At 38.0% G+C, this 23,679-nt stretch overlaps 1 protein-coding gene across 1 annotated transcript in view; it reads left to right on the plus strand.

The window, feature by feature from the left end:
• Positions 1–23,679, plus strand: part of LOC309797660 (uncharacterized protein) — a gene marked incomplete at its 3' end in the record, with an annotated part of 34,877 nt that overhangs the window by 4,752 nt on the left and 6,446 nt on the right. Inside the window, exons 2-3 of the mRNA XM_082646117.1 lie at positions 5,091–5,166; positions 20,918–21,977. Coding sequence (XP_082502243.1) covers positions 20,927–21,977 — 1,051 coding nt within the window. The 5' untranslated portion in view covers positions 5,091–5,166; positions 20,918–20,926. The remainder of the gene's footprint in view (positions 1–5,090; positions 5,167–20,917; positions 21,978–23,679) is intronic.

The following is a 23,679-nucleotide window of genomic DNA, read 5'->3' on the forward strand; positions in this document are numbered from 1 at the left end:
TGTATTATATTTATATATATTTTTGCCTCACATATATTATATACAAAATATATGAGTAATGAAATGTATTTATATGGTTAATCTGTTCATAATATTAATATGATATATCCTATAATATTGATTATCAAACAATTATATCATAATATATAAATTATAAATATATATATTTATATATATATTATAAATATATAATTATTATTATCTGATATAATACACTCTAGTTAATATATTCTATATAACACAATACATAATGTATTAGTATGACAATTATATTATGTAATATAAATATAATGCATCTATAAAACTATATATATGTTAATTATACATTACACATACAAGTATGTATAGCTATTTATAATTTTATTTACATAGGAATCTGTTCATCATAACAATTGATGTAAAAATAGGCAATATTTTCAATCAAATGGGCCTTAACCTCACTACCTACACATAACTACTTTTACAATCGTGAACCCTGTCTAACTCATGCTTCCATATCTCTCAACCTGCTGTTCTACACATGCACATAGACACACATTTATATACGATATATATGTATACTACCAGTTTTCAGTTCAATGTATATAACTATATAATATATATAATTATATTCCTGTGTATGTATACAAATATAAATCATAGGTATGTGTATAGGTATGTATTTCATATGTTTACATAACTATATCATACAAATAATGTATGTGTATATAAATACATGACTATATACATACATTCACAGAAATATACTTATTTAAACAAAAGGGACCTAAATAAACATAGTTCTCTAAGAATAAAACTAGTTATGTCTCACTGTTTCAATAACAGTTTATAGTTTTCTACTGTATGTGCTTCTATAATTGTTATGAACAATTCCCATTTGTTGAATGTTAAGTTGTTTTAATTTTTTTGCCATTATTAATGAAGCTCTAAAGAATACGGTGGGCAAGATTACTTGAAAAACTCTCCTAAAGGAAAAGGGTTAGGTATGCTAGGTTAAATGTACACAACTTATTTTTCAGTGCGTGGTTGATTTTTGAAGTATGCAGTAGAAATTTCCAGGACCCATGAAAGAAGGGTGGTACATGTGTGAGAGTTATAGCTATATTAGGAGTGGATTGAAGATCTTGATAGCTTAGAACAGAAGCTGGAAATCCTGTTTTTATGGAGCCAAGTGGCAAATATTTTAGGCTTTAAGAGACCAAAGTGGCAAAATTGAGGATATTATTTAGGTACTTAGGTAACCATTTAAAATGTTACCAGTTAAAATGTGAAAATTATTCATAGCTCATAGGCCATAAAAATAGGCATCTGTCTGGATGCCTTAGTTTAATGACACACCTGACATAGAGACTTGTTTTTAAATGGCCATGACCACATGAGAAGCAGGAGGTAAGACTCCATCCCTACTAGATGGGAAGTTAGAACTAAACCTATCTATCCCTAGCTTCACCTTCAATGAAAGGGTGTGCCAGGAGGAAAAATATCTGCTGGCAAAGGGAGACTAAGACCAAATTCTCTTAGCCTCTGCTCTGGGTAGGAAACAGGAAATCTTGAGAATTCTGAACCCCAGATCTGTGTTCACAGTGTTTGGGTTGCAAAGTTATGTGCAAACAGAAGCTAAGAAATTAACTTAAAAGGCTCCCAAATCGGTGGTATTCCAAACACAAAACTAAACCCTTTCTGGAGAGGTAGACCTTCAACACAGGCCTATAGCATTCCCACAGATAAAGTTTAGCTAAACATGAGCTCATGATCTAAATTTACACAATAATGAAGAAATCAGCTAGAAGTGGAGAGAATCAGCAAAAAACAATCAAGACCACAATTAGATTCCCAAGGCCATCCATCAGATGTTGGAAGAATCAGTTGCAAGGCAGAAAATATACATAAAACTAGAACTGAAACAAGGAACAAGGATGTTCTAAAAGACTGGGCAGGATCTTTAAAACATTTTTCAAGTACATGTCATTGATAAAGCTAAAAACTCGAAGGTCATGTAATACAGCAGATTAATCATGGAGAAGAGTGAATTTATGCTGTTTTTAAAAATATGGCAGATCAGATTTTCTGCCTAATTATCTAAGTAGATTTATCTTTAAAAAATACACATTATTTTAAAGACTTATTGGCTGTAAAATAAGTTAAGGGTATTTCAACGGGCTTCTCTCCAAAGAAAAGTGAGAAGTAGCAAAACACAGAAAGTCGATCGGAAAAAATATCAATATATACATTGCGATAGGGTGAACTAAGCCTTAGGCTAGCAACAATGTGGACGAGCTGACCCTTAGATACTTACAACTAAGCTGGAATCTTCAAAAAGTTCAACTATTTATAACTAAAAAGATTTCCTAAAATTAATAACCAAGTGTTTTAATTGACATCAGAAGAGTAAAACAATAAACCCTGAGAACATAGAAAAATAGATAATAAAGATATGAGCCGAACTTAATAAAACAGAAAAAAGTATAAAATTGCGGTGATGCAGTAAGTCAAAAGAATATTCTTTGAAAAGATTTAGAAAACACACTTTGATTAAGCAAAACAAAAACACAAGTAAATAATATACAGAAAGAATCAGGACAATGTTACAGCAGAGAGTACAAACAGAGAATATATGAAATGCCAGTAAATTTGAACATTTCTGTAAAGTGGACAATTTCCTAGCTCCTAAAGTTTACCAGAACTGACACAAGAGGAAATTTATAGCTGGAGTTCTTTCACCAGTAAAGGAATTCTGTCAATAGTTTACAATCTTTTACCAAGAAAATACCAGGCCCAGCCAGATCATTTGGGAGGTGAATTCTATCGAACTTCTATTAAACAGATAACATCAATATTAACAAAGAAAAACTTCTAGAGAGTAGCAAAGTAAGAATGCTCCTTTATTCATCTTATGAAGTCTATATAATCCTAATACTGAAAATAGATGAGGACTATAAGGAAAAAGAAATTTACAGGTCAAATTTACTTGTAAATATAAAAGCAAAAATTTTAAACTGTGATGTTAGCTACCCAAGTTCACCAGAGTAAGAAAAAGCATGAGCAAGTTAGGTCATCCAATGAATGAAAAGGTAGTTTAAAGTCAAGAATATATATCAATAGATTGAAATCACCACATTTGATTTCTTTCATCTGTCTCTTTAAAAATTGATAGGGCCTCCCTGGTGGCGCAGTGGTTGAGAGTCCGCCTGCCGATGCAGGGGATACGGGTTCGTGCCCCGGTCTGGGAGGATCCCATATGCCGCGGAGCGGCTGGGCCCGTGAGCCATGGCCGCTGGGCCTGCGCATCCGGAGCCTGTGCTCCGCAACGGGAGAGGCCACAACAGTGAGAGGCCCGCATACCGCAAAAAGAAAAAAAAAAAAATTGATAAGTACTTCTATTGAGCTCTCTTGTACTAGGCACTGTGCTAAGTCACTTACATATTTACTCCTTTAAACCTTCTATCATCCCTGCGGAAAAGTTCTGTTTTGCTTCCATTTCGTAGCTAAGACTCTAACCCCCAGGAAAGTGAAGCAACATTTGTAAGTTTCTGTGGATGGTCAGTGATGGGACCAGTACAGGAACATCCAAAGTCTGTGCTTGGAAACAGTGCCGCATGCTGACACTCACATTACAGATGAAAGGAAAGGAACCATGCACTTACCATATAGATTAAATCTCACATTACAGGTTAAAGGAAAGGAACCATGCACTTACATTATAGATTAATACCCCCATAACAGGTTAAAGGAAAAAGAAATATGTGCTTCTCTCAAAAGTTGTAAAGAAAGCATATCCATTTCTTAATATATTTCCCAATTTCTTTTGCTTGTTTTCTGACCTTTGTAGTGCATTTTGCCATGAGGCAAATTTTAATTCTTATATAATTAAATGTATCCTTTTTTCTTTGTATCTTAGAAAGGTATTCCTCATGAATACTTTATTTCATGTCTCCCAGGTTTCTGATGCCTTTACAGTTTCATTATTTTTTAACTTTTAACTAGTTGCTGTATCTAGAATTTAGTAATGATAGCCATATTTTCCCACTTTTGTTGAATAATTTTTGCTACTGATCCAAAATGTGAATTTTATTTTAATCTCAATTCCCTTATGCTCTTGCATTTAATTTTAAGATGCTTCCTATTCCACTGGTTGTTCTATCTAAAACAAAATGCTACCTTAATAATAATGTAATTATAATGTAATAAATGTAATTAGTAAATGTAATACAATATATAATAAATAGCATATATAAAATAACAAGTATAATTTACCATGTAACAAGGTCCAAGGAGAGCAAAACTATACAATCACTTGAAATATCCCACAAAAGATAGTTTATAAAATTCAATATTCATTTGTAATTTAAAAGAAACAGTAAAATAGGGATTGATGGATGCTTCCAAAATAAGAAGAAATGATATGTCTAAAAGAGAAAGAGGTAAATGATAAACTTTAGTAACACTGGCAATATGCAGGACAAGATGAGGATGCCTGATATAATGTTAAAGAAAAAGTATTATGTAACATTGTTTTTGCAGCACTGATGAGTTCAGTGAAAAGAGAATCTCATAGAAAAGAGTATCTCGTTCTTCTTAATGTCTGTACACTTGTCCACTGCATGAACATAACAGCTTATTTAGCCAATATGTTACTGATCTGCATCTGGATTTCTAGGTTTTCATGGAATTTTATTATGCACAATTGTTTCAAACATTAGGACTTCCTCTTATGTTTATATCTTTTGAAAGAAACAATATGTCCACAGATGATTTATCTGTGCTGGCTGCTAGCTGACTTTGGGTACTTCTCAGTTCTTCCCTTTACCTTCCTTGTCAATATGAAAAGGGAAGGCAAGAAGGTCTCCTGTTTAGAGACTGTAAAGATAGATCTTGGTGATAAAGTCTTGGTGGTAAAGGCTAAAAGTATCAACCCAGAACAAACGTTTTTCCAGCTGTAACTATGTGTGATTCCCTTGGCTTGATTCCGTAGAAGGTGTAAGACAAGACTGTAGAATCTACGTCAAAGTGCTTCCAGTAGGATGGGCTAAGTCAAGTATGGTGGCTTATGTAATTCAAGACAAAATATAATGTCTCCTTTTCTCTCCTAGCAAAACTTGGTGGAGTGAATGTAGAAGTCACTGTCTGCTTTGAATTAAAGGAACACAATAAATCTTGTTTTGGAAGGTAAGTATTCTGGTCTCTTTGTGGAGATGAATTGGAAATTGTCTAGAAGAAGGAAAACGAGGTTAACCAAAGTTAAACTCGTAAATAATTGAGCATTAATTAAATATCTGTGGTCTATGTTTGTCTTTGATCATAATTTCTCCCAATTTATAGACCTCTTTGATACTTGATGAATCCTTGTCAAAGATGCACTTAACAATGATTATTACTTGTGTATTAGGTTTTGCCTGGGCCCTGAAGAAATTACCCTAAATTACCAGCTATGATTGTCACTTGATTTCCTCACAGAGAACAACCAGACCTCCTTGTCTTAAGTGGCTTGGAATGTGAAACTAGTTAGTCTCTTAGAAATTGTTAGAGGACCCTACAGAGCCCATTGGTGAAAGTTTGGAAAACATTGGGCTTCTTAAAATTGATTCTGAACCAAAAGGATAACAGTGTTTCTGGTTCTGTTGTTAGCGTTCTCCATGGAAACATTGCTGAAGCTTCTGGACTCAATTTCCTTCCCCATGTGTGAATGTCACTGAAAATATCCAACTCCATTCTATCCCCATATAACTTCAGAAACTAAGCAAAATGAAGACTCAAAGTGCATTTCAAATAATGAAATGAATATATAACGTAGAATGGAACTGGGAAATACCTAGTTTAAATTCTGGAAAGTACCAACTATACAATTCTGGATAAGTTGCTTACTCTTGCTTAGTCTAATTTAATGCCCATCTCACAGGATGTTATGATGATTAATTTAATATCTTTGTATAACACACAGTGTTATGTAATTTCTTCTTGTTTTTCTTGAGTAAATTCATATCCTTAAGCAACTCACTGTAAACAATAGTTACTTACTTGCTTAAATTACTCTTATCTTCTATTATCACCTGAACTGTGTCCTGCTCAAGTTAATACGTGGAAGTCTTCACCCCCAATACCTCGTAATATGACTGTATTGGAGATAAGGCCCTGAAATAGGTAACTGTGGTCAAATGAGGTCAAATGGGTGGGCTGTAATTCAATATGACTGGTGTCCTTATAAAAAGGAAATATTAGGACACAGACATGCACAGAGAGAAGACCATGTGAAGACAAAAGGAGAACATGGCATCTACAGACCAAGAAGAGATACCTCAGAAGAAATCAATCCTGTTGACACCTTATCTCAGATTTCTAGCCTCTACACCCGTGAGTAAGTAAATTTCTGTTGTTTAACCTCCTCAGTCTCTGGTACTTTGTCATGGCAGCTCTAGGAAACTAATACAACTTTTTATGGCCTCCTTGTCTCAAGTTGAAAGTTCAATATTTGGCATCATAGCTAAGAAACAAAAATATCATCTACATTCCTTGTTGTAGTCTTTCTTCCCCATTCTCATTGATAGTAATTTTCATATTTGGGTCTGTTTTCTGTATCTTGTAAACAGAGTGTAACGCTCATTTCTAGTCTTACTGCTAATATACAATAAATGTGCAGATACCGAATAGATTTTGGAGAAGTGCAACATATAGTTGGTACATGTGTGATATATGTGTGTATTCATATAATTTATACTTTTTCTCTATTTTCTTCCTTTGGTGTGAGCTAAGATTCTCTGCTTTTGTGACTAGCACTCCTGAATACTAATCCCTGAATTTAATTCACCAAAAATTGTCAATAATAATAATAATATGGGGAAAGAGAGAGTGATAGAGGGAGAAGAACAAACAATCAGGCAAGGGCAGTACTGTGAATTATTAGGGTCTTCTTAATAACATTATGTTAGTCTAGAGGAAATGACCGTAAGGATCATCAGTGAGCCCAGTTGGTCTTTACTGACTGCTAGACACATCCCTGAGTTCTGTTCTTAGTCTCCAACTGTATGATGACTACTGTCTGGAAGTATTATCTGAACGACTAAAGTCACTTAATGGAAAAGGAATCTGTCTTTAGAGAAGCAACAGTAATTTTTCTATCTGATTGAAAAGCAATGTTGACTGTCTGGAAACCTCAGTCATATTTGTAAGCAGAAAAGCATTGGCTATTAAAAGTGGATGATGTAAAGAGATGAGCAGAAACTTTGGCGATAGGTGTACCTGGATTTAATTCTCACTTCTACCACTTAGCAGCTGGATAGCCTTAGACAAGTTTCAAACCTCCCTGAAATTCACTTAATTCAGTCTGTAAAATGGCATAATAACTTATTATAGCATCCTTTTAGGAATTTTAAATCAGTTATTGAAATAAAAGTACACACTATATAGACAAGTATGGATTCCTCAGTAGGTGTTTGACCTTTCATTTCTCCAGTATCCCACCCCCATCAAATAAAGAAAAATACCTTTTAAAATTTATGAATATTTCATTGTTCTAAAGTTAAAGCCATAAAAATAAAAATAATCAAATGGCCTACTATCATACCATTAGAAGAACAAAAAAATAGGTGTTCATGAGAGTTCCAAATTAAAATACAAGTTTTCATTAGGCACGTGTTTATGTATGCTACTCTGCTCTTTACAATAAATAATTAAATTTAAAAGACTTATTTCCTCACTTTTAAGACTTTATTAGTTTACAAATTACATATCGACCTATGCTAAATTTTATCCCGACCCATGATAATGAATTCAGTACAGAAAAAAAAAACACTGCACTCAAGCAGAGTACATATATATATATATTACTTAAATGCATTTATATCCTAGCGTGTCTCCTACAGCATTGTGGTAACTCACCGGAATACAGACAATCCAATAAAATGGTAAAAGCACTTAATATAAACAGGGCCAAGGATACATAGACAGAAGATGAAGAAAAGATGAGGGAAATGTGAACAGGAGGAAATGTAGTTAATCGAGTTGTATGTTTTGACCTTAAGATTCTCTGTGTGGGGACTTCCCTGGTGGCACAGTGGTTGGGAATCCGCCTGCCAGTGCAGGGGACATGGGTTCGAGCCCTGGTCCGGGAAGATCCCACATGCCACGGAGCAACTAAACCCGTGCGCCACAACTACTGAGCCTGCGCTCTAGGGCCCGTGAGCAACAACTACTGAAGCCCGCGTGCCACAACTACTGAAGCCCCAGTGCCTAGTGCACGTGCTCCACAACAAGAGAAGCCACAGCAATGAGGAGCCCGCACACCACAACGAAGAGTATCCCCTGCTTGCCCCAACTAGAAAAAGTCCGTATACAGCAACAAAGACCCAACATAGCCAAATATAAATAATAAGTAAAGTTATTTAAAAAAAAGATTCTCTGTGGATAAAACAACATGTAAATAATTGGTTACAAAGCCACATTAGTTGCAGGTGCCAGACTGCACATTAAGAGTCTGACACAAAGGGACAGCACAGGAAAACTATTCAAAGATAAAGATTTTTAAATCTTTGCAGTTTGAAACCTTTTAGAGCAAGTATAATGAGCTCGACACACACTTCAACACTCAACACGTTAATCACATGTTCAAAGTATGTCTCAAAGTCATTGGAAATAGCTGTTGTCTCTGTCCCTGATATCCAAAACTGATCTGTGATGTGTAAAACTCAGGAGGTATTGATATCCACTTTTTGGCATCTGAACAGGAAACAAAGTTGTTTCGCAGTGATAATAAATATTGAAGTAGTGCTTCCCTGATGGCGCAGTGGTTGAGAGTCTGCCTGCTAATGCAGGGGACATGGGTTCGAGCCCTGGGCTGGGAGGATCCCACATGCCGCGGAGCAACTGGGCCCGTGAGCCACAACTCCTGAGCCTGCGCGTCTGGAGCCTGTGCTCCGCAACAAGAGAGGCCGCGATAGTGAGAGGCCCGTGCACTGCGATGAAGAGTGGCCCCCGCTTGCCACAGCTAGAGAAAGCCCTCGCACAGAAACGAAGACCCAACACAGCAAAAATAAATTAAAAAAATAAAAATAAAAAAGTATCAGATACTTGACTTCTTTATAAAAAAAAACAAAGAATGAAGTAAATGCAAAAGGATCCAAAGACAAAGTACTGAGGGAATGTATTAACAAAACGAGTCAAACTAAATTCTGGTGAACTGGGGCCTACAATTGTACACACTCCATGGAAATACCCCAGCCTAAATACTGGCATAGGAGGAAGGGTACTGCGAAGCCCATCACAGTATAATCCTTTAAAATGTCCCTTTCAAGGTTGGCTCCACTCAACACTGAGTATAGGAAATCTTCCCATCAGGCAGAAACACTGGCTGCCCAATGATTGACCAAGAAATTAACACACTAATGAATAAATGATGGTAATTTATTTCTATCCCTGACAACGGGAAACAGCACACACCCTGTGTCAATGGTATGTCCTCTTTCCCACTTTTCTAAATGGTAAATTATGTTTTTCCCTTCATTGCTTTATATCATGTGTGGCAGGCATGATGGGAAATGGCTATCAATGGTTCTGTTATTGATTTCTACCTTCATTTCACTGTGGCTAAAGAAGATACTTTGTATGATTTCAATTTCTTAAAAATGTATTGGTACTTGTATTGTGGCCTAACATATGGTCTTTCCCTGAGAATGTTCCATGTGTACTTGAGAAAAATGTGTATTCTGCTGTTGTTGAGTGGAGTGATCTATACATGGCTGTTAGGTTTAGTTGGTTAAATGTGTTATTCAGTCCCCGTGCCTCTTGACTGATCTTCTGTCTAGATGTGTTATCCATTATTGAAAGCAAGGTATTGATCTCCAACTATTATTTTAGAACTATCTATTTCTTCCTTCAATTCTGTCAATGTTTGCTTCACATATTGGGGGGTTGTTTGGTACATATATGTTTATAGTTGTTATATCTTCTTGATAGATTGAACTTGTTATCAACATATAGTGGCCTCCTTTTCCTCTTGTGATAGTTTTTGATTTAAAGTTTATTTTGTGTGATATTAACATAGCCATTCCAGATCTATCTTCCTTCCTTCCTTCCTTCCTTCCTTCTTTCCTTCCTTTCTTTTTCTCTCTCTCTTTCTTTTTTGTTACTATTTGCTTGGGATATTTTATTCTGTGCTTTAGCTTTCAAGCAACTTGTATCTTTTGAAATCAAGTGAGTTTTTTGCGGACAGCATATACTTGGATTATGGTTGTTTTTAAAGTCCATTCTGCCAATGCTTATCTTTTTATTGGAGAGCTTAATCCACTTACTTTTTCAAAAATTACTGATGAGGAAGAACTTAATTCTGTCTGTTTCCTGCTTGTTTTCTGTATGTCTTATGCATTTTTTGCCCCTCATTTACTCCATTAGTGACTTCTGTGCTTAGCCGATTTTCTTGTGGTGAACTCTTGATTCCCTTTTCATTTCTTTTTGCATATAGTCTATTGATATTTTCTTTGTGGCTATCAAGAAGATTACATTTACCATTCTAAAGTTAAAACAATATAATTTCAATTGAAACCAACTTCAGTAGCACACAGAAACTCTGTTCCTCTACAGTTCCGTTCCTCCTCTTTACATTATTGTTGTCACAAATTACACCTTTATACTTTGTGAGCCCAATAACATGGATTTATGATTATTTTATGCATTTATTTTTTCAATCATGTAAGAAATAAAAAGTAGTGTTACAAGCCAATAACACAATACTGGCTTTAGTATTTGCCCATGTATTTATCTTTACTGGAGATTTCTATTTCTTTCTACAGCTTCGAGTTGCTGTCTAGTGTCCTTTGATTTCAACCTGAAGGTTCAATTTAGCATTTCTCATAGGGCAGTGGTAGGAAGTTGTAAAACAAATGCCCTCAGCCTTTGTTCATCTGGGAATGTGTTAATTTCTCCCTAAGTTTTGAAACCAGTTTGGGCAAATATAGAATTTTTGGTGGACAATTTTTTTCTTTCAGCACCTTAAATATGTCTGGCCTCTTGCTTCCGTGGTTTCATATAGGAAATTAGCTCTCATCTTTCTGAGGATCCCTGCTTTGTAACAAATTTCTTTTTTCTTTCTCCTTTGTGAGAAAAGATTCTTTCTGTGTCTTTTGGCTTCTGAGAGTTTGATTGTACTGTTTCTTGCTGTGGGGTTCTTTGAGTTTCTCTTAGTCCTGAAATCAGCCAAAGATTTATAGCAACCAAACACATACTGAACCAGGGAAGAGGCAATTTGAAAATGGCAGGAAAGCTTTGTGGCATTTTTACTTGCCCTCGCCCCATCCACTGTTAGTGTAGTGATGGTCTTAAAGCGGTGGAGTCTTAATGCAGTGAGAGTCTTAAAGTAGCAGCAGACCATTCCTAGTATGGGACCCTCAATCGTGCTTGAGGAGGGAGCAGAAGAGACCGTACTGTCAGATTATTATGTGTATCTGTTCTAACCTGTCTGGGAGCTACCTGAAGGACTGACACAAGATGCTTATCTCTGTCTTAGCTAACTTGGAACACAGTCTGGAAAAGCGGCGGTCATTGCTCAAAAGAAGTGCAAGGTGAACTAACAAAGCACAGATGGCTGGGGCAGAAGACTGTGGGCTGAAATACAATAGACCACAGAAGATGCAGGAGCCAAAGTCGGGGGAGATTCTTTGGGAAATTAGAACCTACAGAAAGTACACCTGTGTCCAGAGAAATTAAGAAAGCCACATGCATACTCAAGATAAGATGCATGTTCTGAAACCACCAGAGGAGTCTCTAAGCTTTTACCATGGGCTGAGCCCTGAACTCAATGCACGTCAGCTAAATGTTGAAGGAGTGATCCAGCAATCTGCACAATGGGCAGAGGTGTGTGGTTCTGGGTGTGCATGTGGATGTTCTTGTGTATATTTGTTTTTGTTTGTTTTAGGTGCAGGAATTCAAGGAAATCTCTGTCAAAACAGTAGCTAAACATGAACTAAAGGAACAGAGACTTCAGTGCATACATACGATAAGGAAAACAGTCATTGCAAAAATAGTTTGGAAAGGTCCCTAAATAGACTACTACAGCCTTCAACAATCAAAAGCCCAGGAAACCCTGGGAAAGTGGGAGAATCTGATTTCCATAGATACCACATTATAATATTTGAAAGACAAATTTTCAACCAAAAAAATCACAAGGTATACAAAGACATGGAAAAGTATGGTCCATTTAAGAAAACAAATTAATTGATGAAACCATCCCTAAGGAAGCCCAGACATTTCTCCATTGCATATTCTTGCCTCCTTTGTCATAGATTCATTGACCATAAGTGCATGGATTTCTTTCTGGGCTCTCTATTCTGTTCCAGTGATCGATGTTTTTGTGCCAGTACCATACTGTTTTGATTACTGTAGGTTTGTAGCACAGTCTGAAGCCAGGGAGCATGATTCCGCCAGTTGTGTTCTTCTTTCTCAAGACTGTTTTAACTATTCAGGATCTTTTGTGTTTCCATACAAACTTTAAAATTATTTGTTCTAGGTCTGTGGAAAATGCCCTTGATATGTTGATACAGACTGCATTGAATCCGTAGCTTTCCTTGGGTATGATGGTCATTTTAACAATATTAATTCTTCCAATCCGTGACCATGGTATATCTTTCCAGCTGTTTGTGTCATCTTTAATTTCTTGTATCAGTGTCGTATAGTTCCCTGGGTACAGGTCTTTTACCTCCTTAGGCAGATTTATTCTTATGTGTTTTATTCTTTTTTACGTGATTGTAAATGGGATTGTTTCCTTAATTTCTCTTTCTGATAGTTCACTGTTAGTGTATAGAAATACAATAGATTTCTATATATAAATTTTGTATCCTGCAAATTTACCAAGTTCATTTTTGAGCTCTAATAATTTTTTGATGGTGTCTTTCAGATTTTCTATGTATCATGCCATCTGCAGTAACGGTTTTACTTTTTCCTTTCCATTTTGGAGTCCTTTTATTTATTTACATTTCTTGTCTGTTTGCTGTGACTAGGACTTCCAAAACTACCTTCAATACAAGTGGTGAGTGTGGGCATCCTTCTCTTGTTCCTGATCTTACGGGAAATGCTTTCAGCTTTTCACCATTGAGTATGTTAGCTATGGGCTTGTCATATATGGCCTTTATTATGTTGAGGTATGTTCCCTTTATGCCCACTTTCTGGAGAGTTTTTACCATGAATGGATATTGAATTTTTTTCAAAAGCTTTTTCTGCATCTATTGAGATGATCATATGGTTTTTAGTCTTCAGTTTGTTACTGTGATGATAAGAGACCTAAGAGAGCTACAGAGGCTAAATGACCTTTCCTTCCCTGAATGGGTAGGTATCCTTGTTCTGCCTTCTAATTGAGTTAGTATCTGAGTAAAGAACTGCCAGGTGTCATTTAGTTCACAATACACTGCTGTGGCAATATAGAAATGAATTTGCCTAAATCATTTGGCTTTTCTAAATTATAGTAAATAAATATACTGAATGAATACTTCAACTTAAGGAAATGTTCTTAAAAATATATTAATGTAGGCACTTCAGTGGAGAATTGAAAACAAAACAAATAGTTCAGGTAAAACTAAAGTACACTCAGTTGTCTCCAGTTTCCTCTTGTAAATCTCTCTTTTTCATTTGAGTGGACAGTCACTGGAGAATATCTGACTTGTGGCTAAGGAGATCTAAGCCTTCTTGGCCACACTGTATTCTCTTATGTCGTTTAATAAAGATACCAGTTGGGTTGCTGAAAAAATAGTGGGAAAAATCAATCCCTCACATCCAAAGGGCAGCTCTTGAAAATATGTTGTTTGTTGTAGTCATTTTGCTCTTCTGGCCTCAGAAGTTCTAATCTTAACCTTAGCCCCTCATGCAGAGAGACTTTTTTAAACCAATTCCCACATTACTCATTATGTGACTGTTGAACAAGAGAAACCCAGTTCTTTTCCTGTGCTTTCAACCAGTTATCTTCTTCAAAAATTTGTTTGGATTGTTATACCTTAATCTTGCCTGGCAAGGGACTTATGGGAAGGTTCTTATTGTTTGAAAGTTTGGTGCCAGTATCTGCAAAGAAAGAAGAAAGTAAAGAAGGAAAGGTGGGGCTTCCCTGGTGGGGCAGTGGTTGAGAGTCCGCCTGCCGATGCAGGGGACATGGGTTCATGCCCCGGTCCAGGAAGATCCCACATGCAGCGGAGTGGCTGGGCCTGTGAGCCATGGTCGCTGAGCCTGCGCGTCCGGAGCCAGTGCTCCGCAACGGGAGAGGCCACAACAGTAAGAGGCCTGCGTATCGCCAAAAAAAAAAAAAAAAAAAAAAAGAAGGAAAGGTGTGTTTATCAAACATCCCAATAGTGAAGGTGTGTGAAAGAAACTTTTGAAAAAGTTAATCTCTCAGAATTTAGCCGTATTATTACATTTTATTTTATTCATTGAACATAAATAATTATCAGTGAATCCTTTCTAGATTTTCTAGTTTCCCAAACTTCCCTATATTCCCATTCTAAGGTGAAAAATGGTATTTTTAGTCACTGCTCTCCACCTTATATTATTTATAATCACCCTCATGACCTCTTCCTTCAAAGAAACGTGATCCTGAGAAGTGTCCTTTGTTTGTCTTTGTGGAATAAGTGATGGGGATGCATCCTGGAGACCTGTGAGATGTTTAAATTGTGGCCTAATGAAACTAGGATGGAGAGTTGTGGAAAGATCTGGAAAGATGGCTGGTAGAGTGTGGCCAGATGTGGGAGAAGAGACACGTACAGAGAGGGGGAGAGGAAATTTTCAGAGGGAGAAAATTAAACAAATAATTCAATAAGTTTTGTTGTGTGGTGTGGGATACAAGCCTTTCTCTCCCCCTTTCCTTCACAATCTCTTTGTTAAAGACTGTGTTTTTCATTAGTTTTACTAAGATAGGATTTGCCGTTTTCTTTGGATACTGAGAATGGACCCATGGAAACAGTTACATTTGGGTTATCTCTGACTATCTTTAATGAAGAACATAAATATTGGCCACACTATCTATGCACATGCTATCACCATGCCTTTTTTGTTCTCTGTTCACATATCTAAGTCCTCTTCTTTGAGGTCAATCTCAAATCTCATCTGAAATGTACATTTATTGATAGATTCACCCCATAATGAACTGTCCCTTCTTTGTCCTCCTTAGGCTCTGATTATTTATAAAAACTCATTTTGGAACTTAGAAACTGTCCAGTATGATATATTAGTTATTTCATCAGCATCTGTTATATCCTCAACACAGTTATAAGCTTTTGTGGGGCTGGGATCATACATTCTGTAATTTATCTCGGTACTTACACTTACTTTGATAGAAAGTGCATTCATTCATCTAAATATCATTTATTGAGTGTTAATTAAATGTCTCAACTCAGTAAATATTGTTTGAATGAATGCATGCATGAATGAGGGAGTATGCAATAGGTAGCCTAATGTACCGCCCGATGTGAAAAAACCAAAATCATAAGCACAAAAGCAAGCCAAAAAGTGGCCCAGGACTTTCTGTAAAATATCCTGCTTTTGTTGGATGAGGCCATGAAAATCAAGATGCTCCTGAAAGGTCTTAAGAGCTGACCAAGAATAGTAAACAATTGAAATTCTCTCAGGCTTATTCAACCCTATCACTGGACACATTTATACCTCTCAGGAATGTTATTAAAAGAAGAGATTAATAAAGCTTTTATAGATGAGTTGATAAATCTCTAAATATTTAAATATTCATTTCCTCCTAGGTTTCTCTATTTTGGGTTTCAAAAGATTTCAAGAAACCGCAGGATAATTAAAAAATTAGACATTAGCTTTCTTACCTTCATGTTTTTTGATGGTAAACACATTTTATTTTCTCCATAGTGCTGCCCAATTTCCACCAGTACAGTTCTTAAGTGAATTTTGCTCTGGATGGTGGGATATATAAGATGTAAATGAATTGTTTGTATATGTTTTAGAATTCTTCAAAAGGGCCTGGCCATGGAAATGCATTGAATATTACTTAAATAAGTAAAGTAACTTCCTCAGAATTATTATTCTATTCTGGTTAGGATACTCTCTGCCGTGGTTTGTTAAAATTTCCCTCTAGAGTGGTTTTAATTTTGTTTCTGGTAGGGTCCTAGGATTTATTGCCACACCCATCCTGCATCTGTTTTTCTTTGAATTACTCTCCTTGCAGTTTCTGATTCCTACAAGGCCTTAGAGGTTAGTGACAACCTGGCCATCACAACTCTGGGCAGGACAGGCCTACTTTTCAGAAGTGTTGATGTTTTCTGAACCTGAAGGTTTTCAAGAGATATCAATCTTTCTCACCACCTCCCTTGGCCCTCTTAATGGACTAAGCAGTTCCTCATGAATTTTCTGTAGGATATCTGTACTAACTTCTCAATATTGTTCCATCCTGAGTCTAAATTCCTGGCCTCAAGGTAATGTTAGATTTCTAGCTCCAGCCCCTATTTACATAAGGCCTATACTAAGGATCAGAACCCATACACATCAGTCTGCTCTTATTTCTCTGAATTTAATTTCTCTGTTACTTTCTGAAACATGCAGGTGTTCCTTTCTTTCTTTTAATCTCAGCTATGTGCTTTTAACTTTTTCAAAATTGACCCAGAATTCACATGTGTCTCCAGTAAGAGTACATTAAATTGAACTTAGTCTGCTCTTCTACTGGCATATTTGAGATCCAAATAATTTGCTACTTAACTGGATTCAGTTACCTGTATATTTCAGGCACCTAAAACTCACCATGTTCCAAATTTCCCCCTTTATTGTTAGTAATTTTCTTGGGAATCTGGATAACATTAGATGGAATAAAGTTAGTGAGTGGCCCAGGATTGCCTGAAATTTTGTTTGTCAGAGTGGCCAGGGAAAGTTAAGCAAAGAAGAAAACCAAATGAAAAACAGAATCACATTATTATGGCTGAGACAAGATTCCATGCAGAGCTCTCTGTAGAACTGGGTTGGGTCATAACTTATGCCAGAGCTCTAGGTGGGGTTGACACCATCTCATGCCAAGCTGTCAGTTCTGGGCTAACGTCATCTCTGGTCCACTCTATGGAGTGGAAACTTTGGAGGAATGACCAATGTGTTCTGCGGTGTAGGAAGAGGGAAATTGTGAACGTTACTTTCTAAATTGTGGAGGAAGTAACCACTGTAAATGTGCCTTGAACTATGGTGTTTAATTTAACCAGTCAGATCAATGACTTTCCCCTTGAATGAAATGCTGCTACGTATATGAGCAGAAAAACAAAACTGGTATAAGGAATAGATAGCTAGTGGGAAGGAGCTGCATAGCACAGGGAGATCAGCTCTGTGCTTTGTGACCACTTAGAGGGGTGAGATAGGGAGGGTGGAAGGGAGGGAGATGCAAGAGGGAAGAGATATGGGGACATATGTATATGTATAACTGATTTACTTTGTTATAAAGCAAGAACTAACACACCATTGTAAAGCAATTATACTCCAATTAAGATGTTAAAAAAAAACTAGTATAAGGAGATGGAGAGACTGGGAGTCTTCTTTTCCCAGCAATTAACTTTTCCTCGACCATGACCTTCCCTTGGAGTCTCCTAGACCTTGGGGATGATCGCAACCCCTTGGGTTGGGTGATGACAACCCCATCTTCACTAGAACCTCTATAGTTAACTTTGATTTTTCCCACTCTGTCTATCCATCCCATGTATGCAGTCAGACATTTGATCTTGGACTTTTACTGACAAAATATCCTTGAATATAACCATTTCTTTTCACTCCCACTGCTACTGCTTTTGTCACTGCCTTAACTAGGGCTTTATCAAGTTCTTTATATAAATATCTATATATAAATAAAATATACAAATAAATAAAATTTAATATTAATTCTGATGATTTTGAAGTCTTTTCTTTTTTTTTTTTTGCGGTACGCGGGCCTCCCACTGCTGTGGCCTCTCCCGTTGCAGAGCACAGGCTCCGGACGCACAGGCTCAGCGGCCATGGCTCATGGGCCCAGCCGCTCCGCGACATGTGGGATCCTCCCAGACCGGGGCACGAACCCGTATCCCCTGCATTGGCAGGCGGACCCTCAACCACTGCGCCACCAGGGAAGCCCTGAAGTCTTTTCTTTTTTTTTTTTTTTTTTTTTTTTTCCTATTTTATTTATTTATTTTTTTGCGGTACGCGGGCCTCTCACTGTTGTGGCCGCTCCCGTTGCAGAGCACAGGCTCCTGACGCGCAGGCTCAGTGGCCATGGCTCACGGGCCCAGCCACTCCACGGCATGTGGGATCTTCCCGGACCGGGGCACGAACCCGTGTCCCCTGCATCGGCAGGCGGACTCCCAACCACTGCGCCACCAGGGAAGCCCTGAAGTCTTTTCTTGATAAAGACTTTTCCTGATAAAGATACACAATATCTTATATAAATATTTTTGTATTATCTGTTCCTTTCTTAGAATTTTAGTCATATGACTCTATCTCTTGGTATGTCTAGAACTTTTTGATTGAATGCTAACTATTTTATTTGGCTTTTTAAATTTTTCTCAGTGGAAATGGTGTTTTGATTCAAAATATTTTACTCTACCTGGAAGTAGCAAATCTTCAAATTACAATTTTTTAAATGCTTTCAAATATCAATACTATAGGTGTCACAAAATCTAGAAAAATGACATTTGAAAATTAACTCCTGCCAGATGTGTCTCTATAAAACTTTTTCCCCACTCTTGTAGGTATATATTCTTTAACTGCCTCCTCATATGACAGTTTATGTGTTTTAGAAATAAAATTTTAAGATATAAACTTTGTAGTTTATAGACATAGATTTCTTTTAACATGGTTAATTAGAGTTTGCTTTTAGTTATTAATAGTTTAGAAAAGTTTATTTCAGCGTCACAATTTATTATTGATAATGTCACATTAATTTTCATTGTTAACTTTGAGAAAACCTCTATGGATTACTTCCTCATAAATATTTACTATTATAAATGCATTACTGATTTCAGTACTGCTCTAGGTTTGTGCATTATAGGAATTCTGATAAAATACTCATTCACACCATTCCATTACACACATTATTGATGGGGTATATTCTTTTATTTAGTTATTTATTTATTTTTGACTGTGTTGTGTCTTCGTTGCTGTGCACAGGCTTTCTCTAGTTGCAGCGACTGGGGGATACTCTTTGTTGCAGTGTGCAGGCTTCTTATTGCGGTGGCTTCTCTTGTTGCAGAGCACGGGCTCTAGGCATGCAAGCTTCAGTAGTTGTGGCTCGCAGGCTCAGTAGTTGTGGCTCACGGGCTCTAGAGCGCAGGCTCCATAGTTGTGGCACACGGTCTTAGTTGCTCCACAGCATGTGGGATCTTCCCAGACCAGGGCTCGAACCCGTGTCCCCTGCATTGGCAGGTGGCTTCCTAACCACTGTGCCATCAGGGAAGCCCCTGGAGTATATTTTTTGTTTGTTTGTTTTGTTTTGTTTTTTTGCGGTATGCTGGCCTCTCACTGTTGTGGTCTCTCCCCGTTGCGGGGCACAGGCTCCGGACATGCAGGATCAGTGGCCATGGCTCACGGGCCTAGCCGCTACGTGGCATTTGGGATCTTCCCGGACCGGGGTACAAACCCGTGTCCCCTGCATCGGCAGGCAGACTCTCAAACACTGCACCACCAGGGAAGCCCTGGAGTATATTCTTGACAGAAGGAATTTTCCGTTTTGACTAAGCATTGAAGAAAACTGAATCTTTGATTTATCTTTCACATGCCTGATGATTGAAATTATTTTCCACAGAATAACTTCTGGTTTTATACTTTTCAGTTCTTTTTTTCTTCTTCAAATGCACATGCTTTGAGAGCTGTGAAGTGCAAGACATGGCTATATTGTAAGGTGGTTTTTGTCCTTACGCTTCTGTGTCTTGTGCTAGTTAAGTCAATAGAGTAGTCAGTAAGAGTACTGGAAGTTATTCCTGTAATGGGATATTATATAGTCAATTACATATGGTGGTGTCTGAAAATCACATAATAGCCTCACTTAAAACATCTCCTTAGCCAGATTTCAAAAAAGCCTGTGACCAATCCAATATGATCCAACATAGCAGAATATGATAGAAGGAAAATTGGCAAAGAAATAGACGCTGGTCTTACCTGATGGAAGTTAAAATACCTCACTTTTGACAATTTTGCAAAATCCTATAATTACATGAACTAATTTCTAGGGTTCTTCGTAGGACCTAAGAAGGAACCCATAGAGTTGTGGAACAACAAGAGAAGCTACTGTGATGAGAAGCCCCGGCACCACAACAAAGAGTAGTCCCCACTCGCCTCAACTAGAGAAAGCCTGCACACTGCACTGAAGACCCAATGCAGCCAAAATAAAAATAAATAAATAAAAATAAATAAATTTATCTTTTAAAAAGTAATACTCAGGTTTGAGTCATGAGAAATTTGATGAAGAGAAATTAGCTAATGTTTTCAGAACTTTTAAAAATATCAAACTCAGTCTCTAAGATTTTATCATTATATACAACATCGGTTACTTATTAGTGGTGTGGGAAGGCCATGTTAAAATTTTCTCATCTTACTGTATTGAAATTCATGGCCCTAATGTTTTCCACGTTGACTATATGAATGATGAAGAAAAGTCAATCATGTATTTCATTTCCAACTGGACAGAAAACAATATTTTAAAAAGTGTTTGGCCTACTGACTTTTGATTTCTTCTAAGGCAAATGGATAGGTAATTTTTATTCCCTGATTAGGAGAAAAATGGTGGAAGAGGGCAGGGTTAAGAATTAAGATTTCAAGAGCATGAGAGGTAGATGGCCAACCAGAGTTCCTAAGGTTCGGTGCCTGTAACTGTTGCCGCCGCTTAAGCCTGTCAAAGCAGTGGTACGGCTGCTGCGCTCCTGCTTGCTACCACTACAAACACTCTTGCCAGTAGTGGCGGCAGCGGGACTCAATTACCCCCTTTTTTCACTCTCTCCAGAAGCTCCAGATGGCGTCTTCCGTGGGCAACGTGGCCGACAGCACAGAACCAACGAAACGTATGCTTTCCATCCAAGGGTTAGCTGAGTTGGCACATCGAGAATATCAGGCAGGAGATTTTGAGGCAGCTGAGAGACACTGCATGCAGCTCTGGAGACAAGAGCCAGGCAATACTGGTGTACTTTTATTACTTTCATCTATACACTTCCAGTGTCGAAGGCTGGACAGATCTGCCCACTTTAGTACTCTGGCAATTAAACAGAACCCTCTTCTGGCAGAAGCCTATTCGAATTTGGGGAATGTGTACAAGGAAAGAGGGCAGTTGCAGGAAGCAACTGAGCATTACCGGCATGCATTGCGTCTCAAACCAGATTTCATCGATGGTTCTATTAACCTGGCAGCCGCTTTGGTAGCAGCAGGCGACATGGAAGGGGCAGCACAAGCTTACGTCTCTGCTCTTCAATACAATCCTGATTTGTCCTGTGTTCACAGTGACCTGGGGAACCTGCTCAAAGCCCTGGGTGGCTTAGAAGAAGCCAAGGCATGTTATTTGAAAGCAATTGAGACGCAACCGAACTTTGCAGTTGCTTGGAGTAACCTTGGCTGTGTTTTCAGTGCACAAGGGGAGATTTGGCTTGCAGTTCATCACTTTGAAAAGGCTGTCACCCTTGACCCCAATTTCCTGGATGCTTATATCAATTTAGGAAATGTCTTCAATGAGGCACGGATTTTTGACAGAGCTGTGGCAGCTTACCTTCGTGCCCTAAGCTTGAGTCCAAATCATGCAGTGGTACATGGCAACCTGGCTTGTGTATACTATGAGCAAGGCCTGATGGATCTGGCAATAGACGCCTACAGGCGAGCTATTGAACTGCAACCACATTTCCCTGATGCTTACTGCAACCTAGGCAACGCTCTCAAAGAGAAGGGCAGTGTTGCCGAAGCAGAAGATTGTTATCATACAGCTCTCCGGCTGTGTCCCACCCATGCAGACTCTCTGAATAACCTAGCCAACATCAAAGGAGAACAGGGAAACAGTGAAGAGGCAGTTCGCTTGTATCGTAAAGCATTAGAGCTCTGCCCAGACTGTGCTGTTGCCCATTCAAATTTAGCATGTGTGTTGAAGCAGCAGGGAAAACTGCACGAAGCTCTGATGCATTATAAGGAGGCTATTCGAATCAGTCCTACCTTTGCTGAGGCCTACTGTAATATGGGAAACACTCTATGGGACTCTATGCACAAAATATGGGCCTTCCCCCGAACCGTATCATATTTTCCCCTGTTGCTCCTAAAGAGGAACATGTTCGGAGAGGCCAGCTGGCTGATGTCTGCTTGGACACTCCACTCTGTAATGGACACACCACAGGGATGGACGTCCTTTGGGCAGGGACCCCCATGGTGACTATGCCAGGAGAGACTCTTGCTTCCCGAGTTGCAGCTTCCCAGCTCACTTGTTTAGGCTGTCTTGAGCTGATTGCTAAAAATAGACAAGAATATGAAGAGATAGCTGTGAAACTGGGAACTGATCTTGAATACCTGAAGAAAATTCGTGGCAAAGTCTGCAAGCAGAGAACATCTAGCCCTCTGTTCAACACCAAACAATACACGATGGAACTAGAGCGGCTCTATCTACAGATGTGGGAGCATTATGCAGCTGGCAACCAACTCGATCACATGATTAAGCCTGTTGAAGTCACTGAGTCGGCCTAAATCATGACTGTGTGCCCAGGAGAATTACCCCTATAGCTGAGCCTCAACCTTCTGGGGGAAAGGGAACTACTTTTTCAATATCATGTTGCAGATGATAAGAAATAGCACAGCCAGACTTGCTTCCTGCATGATCATGACAGGGAGAGACACAGGAGATGGGAAACTGCTGTTCCACAAGGAGATTCCATCGAATTTTGGCACAGCCAGGTGTCTGGAAGGTCTGGAAGGTAAGTCTGGAAGGTCTGATCTCCCTTGGTCTTCCAGGGGATGGATGGTTAGTGTGGAAGGGAGATAGAGATTGCCCAGCCGTTTTGTGATTATCATGGATTGATTGAGTCTTCTGAATTAATTTTTTTCTTTATATTTTGGGTATTGGAGCTTTTAAAAATGTTTGGTTTCAGGTATTTTTATTCATGTGAAGTGTATATGATTCTCTTGAGATAAGATGTTAAGCTGAAATATTCCTTGTTTTAGTTTCTGAACTCTACAGATAAATGGGGACTTTGCTGGTGTAGTCTTTTTATAGGTTTTATCAACCACTTGAGCTTGTATCAGTCACTTTAGTGTCTGACATAACGTTTGGAACTCTCGGTGCTTTCTTGGTTTGTAGATGATGGCTTCAGTTCTTTTTCTGCTCCGTTTCCTTCTTCCCTTCCCCCCACTGTAAAAATTCTCCTGTAATTTGGCTAACACAAAACCAAGTGTGATTCAAAACCTCTTAAACACATCATCTGGTGTCAAATGAAGATTCTTAGGAGTGCTTATTAATTATGAAGGGCACAGTTGTGGTCCTGTCACTGATGATAATAGTAATGGATTTTTGGCCTAGAGTTTTGTCTTATTTCACCAGTGTTTTACTGTTGACTGCCCCTCTATGCTGCTTCCAAAAGTGATTGTGTGTGATAAGATGTTTACTTTCATTTCTAAAGTTTGTATTTTTTTAGGTGGGCCCTGTTCTTCCTTTTTCTTTCAGCAGAAATGAAATTCCAGGTAAGTATAAGTGTTCAAATATTTGATCTGTAATTCACAGTTATCTCCAGTACATTAAATAAC

Source organism: Mesoplodon mirus, assembly GCF_964341445.2.
Source record: "Mesoplodon mirus genome assembly, contig: HAP1_SCAFFOLD_838, whole genome shotgun sequence".
NCBI lineage: Eukaryota > Metazoa > Chordata > Mammalia > Artiodactyla > Ziphiidae > Mesoplodon > Mesoplodon mirus.